The sequence below is a fragment of the Urocitellus parryii genome, chromosome 7 (genome assembly GCF_045843805.1).
Source record: "Urocitellus parryii isolate mUroPar1 chromosome 7, mUroPar1.hap1, whole genome shotgun sequence".
NCBI lineage: Eukaryota > Metazoa > Chordata > Mammalia > Rodentia > Sciuridae > Urocitellus > Urocitellus parryii.
In genome coordinates this window covers 147,620,927-147,631,168 of record NC_135537.1, presented here as the reverse complement: position 1 = coordinate 147,631,168, position 10,242 = coordinate 147,620,927, and the positions used below count along the sequence as shown (strand labels likewise).

Sequence of the window (10,242 nt, the reverse complement as noted above, 5' to 3'; positions counted from 1 at the left end):
TAAGTTACCTAGGGCCTCACTAAGATGCTGAGGTTGGCTTTGTATCTGCGATCCTCCTGCCTCAGCCTCTTGAGTTGCTGGGATTATAGGAGTGTGCCATCATGTCTGGGCTCCATTGGGATTTTGAAAAACCTGTCCTTCAGCGCCTGGTCAGGCCTGGTCAGCACAGTCTCCTTGCTCATACCTTCCGGGGAAATGCACCCTTAGAAGTAGAGAAAGCACAGGCCAGCAGGCCCAGTTATGCAGAAAAGGAGACAGCAAAGGAACGCGCCCCTCCCCCTTATCTTGGAGTTGGGTTCTTGGTAGTCAAGTCCTTGCTGAGCGTCTCCAGCCCTTTGGCTTTTCACCTTTTGGACTATTTGGGTTCATCAGCATCCTCACTTGGGGAGAGGATTTGGGTAAGTGGTGACATCCACAGGAGCCTGTTCTCCTAGTTCCTGGCAGCCCTACAGAAGGAAGAGAAGGTGGGAAGGCTGGCTGGAATGAATGCTTAAAAGGAGGCTGGAACAAGTTACCCACTGCATTTTCAGTCTTCCTGCCTTTTGCCTGTTTCTATGCCCCCGAGAACCGGCTCCACAGCTTTGCTTCTGTGAGCTGCAGGGAAGGCGGCCATGCTGGCTCCTGCTCCAGCCAGACCCCTTCACAGGAGGCGGACTGGGGGAACCAAAGCTTCCCTAGTTTGAATAGCAGGCAAGCTGACGCAAAGACTCCAGGGATAGGACAGCAGGTGCAGGCTCCTCCACATCCCAGGGGACACAGGCTTTGATCCCTAGGGTATGTGGAAAACCCCAAGGAGACCAGGGCCAGAGGCTCTGGGTGGAACCATGGCAGGGGAGGTGTCTGAGACAGAAATATGAGACTCTGGGCAGTGATAAAATAAACTGTTTTAATAGGAGGCTTCCTGAGATGGCCACTTTTTTTTTCTTTCTTCTTCTTTTTTTTTTTTTTTTTTTTGCTATCAGCCAGTCAGTGTCCCTGCCCTGAGGTTTCTTGGGTGTGCCCTGGCTGAACTCCTGGCCCCACTGGAAGCCAGGATGTCACTCTGACATCTCCAGCCCCTCCAGGCATCCAGAGGTGTGTGTCTTAACATTGGGAGATGGGTGTTAGCTGGTGGTCAGTCCAAAGGATGCTGTCCTTCTGTGTGTCCAGGCCAGAGGGAGGTGGGTGAAGGACTTCACTTCCCATTTGGGGTGTTTTTCTCCATGGGGAAGAAAGAGGTGGCAAATCACTTTTGAAAGTTCAACTCTGACCTTTACAAAGAAAACTAATAGGCACTTTAGTATTATATACAGGGTAGAGGGAGACGATGCGGAGGGGAAATTGCACTTAATTACAGTAGTTTATAGTTTACACCCATTGGACAAATTTACTTCTTTAAAAGAAATCTCGAGATCATTTGGGCTGGGGGTGGGGAGAGGGATTTGCCGATATTTACAGTGGGTTTGGCTCAGTTCAACAGTGCGTGTCCTCCTCTCCTTGTTTCAGTAACAGATTCAAGTTTTCGCATCAGTTTGTTCGATGAAGGGTCACAACACGGGCTCTACCGTTTTCCCTCTGCCTCCTGCGCGGTTTCGTGTGGCCCACCTCTAGGATGGACAGGAGCACTCGACATCTTGGGAGAGGCATCATGACAATACTGCATAGAAGGGAAGCTGGGCTTCAGGCTGCGCCTCCCGAGAGCGGATTGTCTGAGGTGCCAGCAGGATGTCAGCTAAGCAGGGACCTCTCACAGGTGCTTGTCAGGTCACTGGGCTTTTCCATGACAGCTGCCCAAAGGGTGACGGTGTAGAAAACAGAGTCCTTGTTGCTGTGCACCAAGTAAGTGATAGGTGGGCATCACCAGGCTTGCAGTGGACACTGCAGAGAGAGAGGAGAGAGAGCTCAGCTGTGTGCATTAGCCAGGGACATTAGTTTGGCTTCTCCAAGGGAGCTGACACCTGGCTCAGCTGGAGAGAGCTGGGGGTGGGGGACTGGGCATCTAGGGCTAGGCAGTTCTACAGTGTTGGTTCTGAAGCACACTTTCTTGGAGCTGGCTTTTCTGGCCACTTCAGTGGAGAGAAGTGAATTGCTGGGGACCTTGTAATAGTCCTAACATGCTGACCCTAACCCTGAAATTGAGCTCCTCTTTTTGTGAGAGTGGTATTTATACAGCACTCAGGCCAGTGGCAAAGGCAATTGGGTGGGTTGCCTCTTATGGAAGTGTTTCTTCCTAAGATCTCTAAGCACAGGGGTGCCCTAGATCACTGCTTCTCAAACTTTAATGGCCCTACCAGTACAGAAAGCCCATTAGAACATAGACTCTGGTTCTATTCTGATTCTCAGACCGGGTGGGCCTAGGAATCTGCATTTCTAAGAATTTCCCAGGCTGTTCCCATGCGCTGATCTACATGGAGCAGCGAGGCCATAAGGCATGTGAGAAAATGACCCCTTAGGGGAGGGGAGGGGGGATAGTAGAGAATAGGACAGACAGCAGAATGCATCAGACACTAGAAAGGCAGTATGTCAATCAATGGAAGGGTAACTGATGTGATTCAGCAATCTGTATACGGGGTAAAAGTGGGAGTTCATAACCCACTTGAATCAAACTGTGAAATGTGATATATCAAGAATTATGTAATGTTTTGAACGACCAATAATAAAAAAAAAGAAAAATAAATACCAAAAAAAAAAAACCAGATAAGAGGTAACATAAAAAAAAAAAAAAGAAAGAAAATGACCCCTTACTCAAACTTTCCATCCAGGAAGGAACTTTAGAAATTGCAAAGTGCTTTCTCAAGATTTGTTACTATTAGGACAAGAAACTTGAAGGACTAGGGAAAGGATTCAAGGGATGAAGCCTCTGATGCTATGCTTCTTGGGGGCTGGAAAAGGAGACCCCAGAATGGTTGGAGCAGCCCTCTGAGAGGAGTTACTCCGCCTGTGTGGGGCAGCTCCCCCTTCCAGAGCACTGGACCTCCTTTATTTTTTTTATTTATTTTTAATTTTTTTTTTAAAGAGAGAGAGAGAGAGAGAGAGAGAGAGAGAGAGAGAGAGAGAGAATTTTTTTTTAATATTTATTTTTTAGTTCTCGGCGGACACAACATCTTTGTTTGTATGTGGTGCTGAGGATCGAACCCGGGCCGCACGCATGCCAGGCGAGCGCGCTACCGCTTGAGCCACATCCCCAGCCCCTGGACCTCCTTTAATTAAACTGTTTGGCAACATCCTCCTCTCCTTTTCCTTTTCTATTTCTTCCTCCTCTTTCACTTTTTTTTTTTTTTGCATCCAGGGTTCTGCCTTTTGGCTTAGTGGCTTATTCTCTCAAGACTCCCTGCCCACAGCGCACATGTGCATACACACACACACACACACACACACACACACACACACACATCTACCATGACTACCAGAGGCCTATCATTCCATTATTATCTCATAAATCAGTGTTCCTAACCACAACCCCATATGAGGTTACCATTTTTGTCTACAGATTAGAAAAACAAGGTTTAAAGAGAGCTAATGATTATGAAAATTAGAGAGTGTGCAGAGACTCAAATGGGTTCGGGATGATCTCCCAATGTGAGATTTTTTTTTTTTTTTTTTTTTTTGTGCTGGGGATTGAACCCAGGGCCTTTGTATGCAAGGCAAGCACTTTACTAACTGAGCTATACCTCTAGTCCCAGTGTGAGATCTTTATGGGACTAGGAGTCTTTTACTTACTTATGCTGTGCTTTGGTCAAGTTACTCCCTCTCTGCCTCAATTTCTTCCCATATAAATGAAGGCTGTGGTGGGTTTGGATGGGTTGATATAGCTGAAGTCCTCTAAATGGTGCTTGGCACAATCCTACACAGGGGGCTTCTCTCCATGCTGCTCTTGAGGGCTCTTAGAGTGGGCCTGAGCTGTGCATTCATGTAAGGAGACAGATTTCTGTCCCTCCTACATTCTTGAGGGCGTGGTCAGGGTTCTCTTCATACCCTTTGCCTTCTCTTTCTCCCTCTGCCCACCCCCACTCTTGAGTTTCTTTACTTCCCACTATCAGCCTTTTTCCAATTTTCAGATTTCAGGTAGAGGAGAGGGAAAATGGCTTGTGACCCTGCAGGTTTCAATAGAAGAGCAAACAAGAAGGGCAGATAAGGAGACGCCAGTGAGATTCTATGACCTGTCATTAGGGATGGGCTTCCCAGATATCAAGTGTTTGCTCACATAATAAAATGGTGGCAGAGCCCTAAATGTTGTCAAAGGAACTAGAGTTATTTGCCCCCTTCAGAGTCTAAACACAAACATCTGATAAGGGGTGCACTGTGGTCCCTTAGTACTAGAGGCCCAGCATACCCAGCCCCCCAGGAGCCTCCCTATAAGATCCCTAAGTGACCATCCACCTGGGATGGGGTAGCAGTGGCCCTCATCTTGAGAAGGTTCATTGCATGATGGTAACAGCTACACAGACTGTGGTCCTTCCTTGGGCTGGGAGCCACACTCAGGGCTTCATACACATCCTTGCAATTATTTCTTCCATCGTGGGCTGGGGGTGTAGCCCAAGGGTAGAATACTAGTCCAGGATGATCGAGCCCTAGGCTTGATTCCCAACATTGCAAAGTAGCTCTCCCATCAACCCTCTGAAGTAGGTGGTTGCCATTCATTCACTAGACACATTGTTGGGTGCCCGCCATGGACTTGCACTTTTAGGGGTCAGGCGATGCAGCTGTGGACAAGGTCTGCCCACAACTTCATAGAGTTTCTGTTCTAATGGGAGTTTTGAATGACAAATAAGTAAATGCATATACACATCTTCCTACACAATCAACTTTAAGTGGAGATAAATGCTTTGTTGTAAAATAAGCGTGGTGGGAGGTTAAAGTGAGTTGAGGAAAAAGGGAATAATTTAGGGGAGGGGGTTAGGAAAGGCCTATTCAAGTTGATGACATTGCTGAATGGAGGAGCAAGCACATAAAGATGCACATTAAAGAGTGGGATCACTTCAGCCTGGTACCCTTAAAGCTGAGGGAGAGAGAATGGGGATACCAGCAGTGGTCTGACCATGCAGAGCCTTGTAAGTCTTCATTTTAGTTTGTGTTGTAATGGAAAGCTATTGGGGAGCTTTGACAGGGGAGGAACATGCTTGATTTCTCTTTTTAAGAGAACACTCTGAGCTGGGTGCGGTGGCACATGCCCAGTGATTTGGGAGGCAGAGGCAGGAGGATCGTAAGTTCAAAGCCAGCCTCAGCAAAAGCAAGGCCTTAAGTAACTTAGTGAGACCCTGTCTCTAAAACGAACATAAAATAGGGCTGGGGAGGTGGCTCAGTGGTTGAGTGCCTCTGAGTTCAATCCCTGGTACCCTCCCCGCCCCCCAAAAAAGACAGAGATCACTCTGGCTACTGATGGGGCCTCTGAGGGGATTAGTTGGAGACAAGGAGTGCCTGAACTAGGACTAGAATGGTACCAATGGGAGTGGCGGGAAGTGGCCAGATTTAGGATGCATTCTGAAGGATTCCCAGCAACACTTGTTGATGGATCAGGTGTGTGGCATGGAGAAAAGTATCAACAGTATTCTCAGGTATCTTACATAAACAAATGGTACAATTTTTGGAAATGGAGAAGCCCAAGGAGGAAGAAATTTGGGTGGGGACCGATAGGGGTAAAATGGAGAGTTCAGTTTGAGAGGCATATCAGATATATTTGGCATGTTCATGTCCCTGTCAAAGGTATTGCATTTGTCAAGGGACCCTCTGTGGGCAGAATTGAGTTAAGGAACTGTCAGTGTATGCACTTGTTCCAAAGTTCTGGGACTGGAGGACACTCAGGTGTGGGCATAGACAAGAAGAGGCTGAAGAAAGAGCCCTGTTCTCTCCAACACATGAGTTGCTAATTAAGGAGATGAGAAGGAGCTGTAGGAGGAGAACCAGAAAGATGGCATCCTAAAATCCAGGGAAAAGGAGGGGAGTGATTAGCTGTGTCAAAGGTACTGAAAAGTAACTGCTGGACTTAGCAACATGGCCGTGTGAACGAGCAGTACACAGGGGAACATGGGGTCAAAAGCCAGTCTGCAATGGGCTCTAGAGAGAATGGAGGGCGAGGAAGGAGAGAAGGCTAACACAGATAACCCACTTCTATCATTATTAACTTATAAGTGTTGCTCTATTAATTGAAAATAAAAACTATAATTCCAATTTTACAGAAGTACAACCCAAAGAGATTGTAAATACCTGTACCCAGATTCTCACGACAGCAAAGCTCGTGCTCCTAACCATTATATAGACCATCTCCTTTATCTTCCATGTGACAACAGGGACAAAAATGCCCTTTGCCATTTAAAAACCTCCTTCCCAAGCTCTGGAAATCCTCTTGGTCACCATGGGGGGAATCCCAGTGTGACCCAGCTTCCATGAACTGTCTGTTTCCTTTGGGCCAGGCACCCAGTGACATACGTTCTAAGTCCTCTTACAATCAGTCCTTTCAATGATCCCATGAGAGAGGTGTCGTTCCCTTCATTTTATAGATGAGGTTCAAGAGGCTAACCCATTTCCCTGAGGTCACACAAGTAGAAAGTGATAGAATTTGGAGCCTGGATCTGCTTAACTCTGGGGCTGGTGCCTAGCCCCCGGACCATTGTGCCCCGCCCCTTCTGCAGCTCCTGCCATCTGTCCTTCCCAGAGCATATGTCTCCCCCTCCTCCTGAAGTGGTGGGTGCTGGCAAGTTGCTTTCTGAGTGGGTTTGTGCCTCAGCTCTTGCATAACAATGCCCCACTGGTCTGGAAATAAGACCGCAGCAAGCACTGACCTTGGTTAGGACAAGTGTGGGCAGGCTGTAAGCCGACTCTTGTTTCCACAACTTTCTCTACCCACTACTTCGCTTCCTACTTTATAGAGAGGTCAAGAGAGGCCCCCAGAGCAGTCACTAGTCAGGGGTGCTGACAAGAAAGAGGTGGGCAGCCTCACCATAAAACCTCTGTGGCTGTACCCTCCCTCCCAACTCTCTTCACTGCAGAAGGATTCTTGGCAGAAGAAAGTGCCAGCCTGGGGTTCCTGAAACATGATCCCCAAGGCCCCGGGGGCATGCCTGTCTTCACAACAGGAAGTACTGGGGGTCAGACAGACAAAAGTTCACAGACTGGTTTTAGCCTTATACTTGCATAATCTTTGGGTCTTGAGTATGGGTGCTTAAAAATGGACATTGGAAAGTGAATGTTGTTAATGGATTTGGAATGAAAAGTCCAACTCTGGAATTTATCATCTATGTAAACTTGTCCAGAACCCTCCCCATCTCAGAACCTCAATTTTCTGCTCTGTAAATCAGGCATACAAATATTTACTTTGCAGGATGAGTAGGGGGTTAGCCAGACAAGGTAAGATAGAAAAATACCTGGAGGGATGCTTGGAAAGTGGAAGGTATTCAAAATATACTAATTCAGAATCCATCCACCCATCCATCCATCCATCCATCCATCCATCCATCCATCCATCCATCCATATTTACTGAATATCTACTTTAGCCCAGGCAGTTAGGTGAACACAAAGGGCTTGGACTACTTGCTGTTTTCCCAGGAGCTGGTGGAGAGGGGACCTGTGTGTCAGCAGAATGGGAAACAGGGATCAGGAGCCCAGGTCCAGGATCTGGGTTGTTACTGTCAGAACTCCTCTGACCACATAGACCAAGAACTGAGTGCAATATTGAAGAAACGGTGCAAGGAAAGACATCAGCCTTCAGAAAGCATCACATACAGACAGGAGAGGAATTGGGAAGGAGCTCCACTTTGAATATTTTGTGAGATAGGAGTAGGATTTCCTCCCATTTACACATGAGGAAATTGAGTCTTACACTGGGCAATTAACTGCCCAAGGTCACATAGCAGAGGGGGACGAAGCTGGGATTAATTTAGGTCTCTCAGCTTTTCCTACCACTGCACATGCCTCTAAAATAGCATTGCCCAGAGTGTGTCCCTGTGACCTGAGCACAGTGCACACTAATGACCCACTTCTACACTCAAGCAAAATGTTCCAAGAAGCCCTGCCTGAGGTGTTTAACTATGTTTAATCCAGAAGTTCTCCCAACACATTTTAACAAGAAAAACTCTCTCCCTTCACCTCATATGCCTCCTGACACCTAGCAATGGTTTTAAAATCCCTCTTGGAAAAAAATAGTTTAAAAAAAAGAAAAATTGCTACCAGGACTCTTTGGCAACTCACTTGTGACGTCTTTGCCCTAGGAACAGAGTTTGTAAAAACTGTCTTCACCTTGGATATTTTGTGCTGTCAGGAGGTAGCACTTGAACCTCATTTTATTTCATTCTGCTTTTCTATTCTTCCTTGTCCTTTGGTTTGAAAGAAGAAATTTATCTGATTGGAACTTAGCTTAATTTTTTACTTTGGTTCCTGACCACCACAGACAACAGAGCAAGTAACAATTACCATGGGAATTTTAAAGGGATATTGGGTTGGGTGTGGTGGCACACACCTGTAATGCCAATGACTTGGGAGGCTGGGGCAGGAGGATTGCAAATTCGAGGCCAGTCTCAGCAATTTAGCAAGCCCCCATTAAGCATCTTGGAGGAACCCTGTTTCAAAATAAAACATTAAAAGGGCTAGGGATATGGCTCAGTGGAAGAGCTGCACTGGGTTCAACAGGGCAGGTTAAAAAAAAAGAAAAAGAAAAAGATGAGTATTGGAAGGCAAAATGTTGTTTAAATGGAAGGAGTCCAGGATTTGGAGTCAAAGACCAAAGTCCAGAGGTCAAGCTCTAGAATTTACAATCTGTGTGTGACCTTGGGCAGGTCTATCTCTGAGCTTCGGTTTCTTTGTACTTAGATTGCAATAAAAAGAAAATGATGATAGAGTGGTCATGAGAAATATAAACTATAAAGTTCTACATGAGGGTTTTTTTTCCTCCTTACTGAGTATAATAATCATCTTCATAATTAAAAAACAAGTCTCTTGCCAGACTCCTGAACTGTCTGAGGATGCAGAGACAAGTTCATAGTACATTAACAGGCGGCTCACGCAGTGTCAAGGTTGGCTGGCTACCGTGTCCAATAGAGGAGAGAAGCCACTTGGGCGCTGGTAGCAGCATGTTGGGGAGCATCTTAAAGCATTCTGATTAAGAGACCATTTCCTGGATTCATAGGACTCGTTTCAACAAGCAAGCATCAAAGTCAACTTGGGAAAGACAGGAATAATTAATCACAGTCCTGTCTAGGGCTGACCAAGCGGTAGATGGATTGATAAACCTTTCAAAGGGGAAGGTATTCCCAAGGAGGGCTGCTGTGCCTGGCTGCCCTCCTGATTGAGATTTGTGAGCACAGATAAATGTTTTCCCTGCTCACTACAAAGAGTGGGAAATCGCACAGGAGTCGAAGGGCAGGGCAACGGGGTGGGGTGGGGGTTGTCCTTTCATCTTCTATTGGGTGAGAGAACAGTGGCAAAGCAGGTCCCACACCCCTCTCCCTCCACCCCCAATGCCAGAGCCCAGCTGCCCAGGCCATGTGTCTATTTCAGCACTTAAAATGTGCCAGGCACTTAATCTACGAGACCTCACTGAATCCTCGGAACAAGAGGATGTTACAATCATCATCATTTTAAACATGAAGACTGAAGGCTCAGGGAGGTCAAGTTCACAGGAGTAGTTAATGGCAGAATGAGAAATAGAACCCATCTGCTCCACCTCACTCTGGGCCTAGAAGATGGGGGCACTGTAAAGAGCAAGGATTGCTGAGCCCATGAAAGAATCTCAGAAGCACAAGGTAGTGGATGAGGTATGATCTGCTGGGCTCAGATGGAAAAAGACCATCAACTAGACAGAATCCTGCAGAGTCCCTCTGACATGAAGTTCAAGGTTGTCGCCTCCTTATCTAGTAATCAATAAAGGCCAAACAGTTCCCACACTGCTCAGACCCCAGGTACTAAAAGGCCTTATTGTGTTACTCTGGACTCATCATCTGTGTGCAGATATGGCGTCTTATTTTTTAACCCACAGGGCCCTGCTGCAGTCCAGCTATCTGAGCTGCAGCCATGAGCCTTGCTGTTGGTTGCTTGTCTTTACTAGTCCGTCTCCTCTGTGGGGAAGTGGCAATTACTCATCAACTGGAGCAGTGACTAAGCCTCTGGATTCCCCACTTGTAGCACACCAGGAAGTAGATTCTAAGTTTCTCAATAAAACACCAACTGAATGCAGACCCCTGAAATGGCCACACTGTCTACTGGGGGAGTCTCCATGGGATGGCAGAATCGGGTCATTCCCTGGAGCTTCCAGTGTCTGTGTCTAACGTGGA

General features: G+C 46.8%; 1 protein-coding gene across 6 annotated transcripts in view; it reads right to left on the bottom strand.

Moving 5' to 3' along the window:
• Positions 1–1,735: 1,735 nt before the first annotated feature.
• Positions 1,736–10,242, bottom strand: part of Hnf1b (HNF1 homeobox B) — a 51,435-nt gene continuing 42,928 nt past the window's right edge. For 4 of the 6 annotated variants that reach the window (XM_026398035.2, XM_026398034.2, XM_026398037.2 and 1 more), the window contains exon 9: positions 1,783–1,857. In XM_026398035.2, coding sequence (XP_026253820.2) covers positions 1,837–1,857 — 21 coding nt within the window. In that variant the 3' untranslated portion in view covers positions 1,783–1,836. Of the gene's footprint in view, positions 1,858–10,242 lie in introns of all 6 variants that reach the window. The other 2 variants (XM_077800942.1, XM_026398038.2) reach the window with 1 other exon arrangement.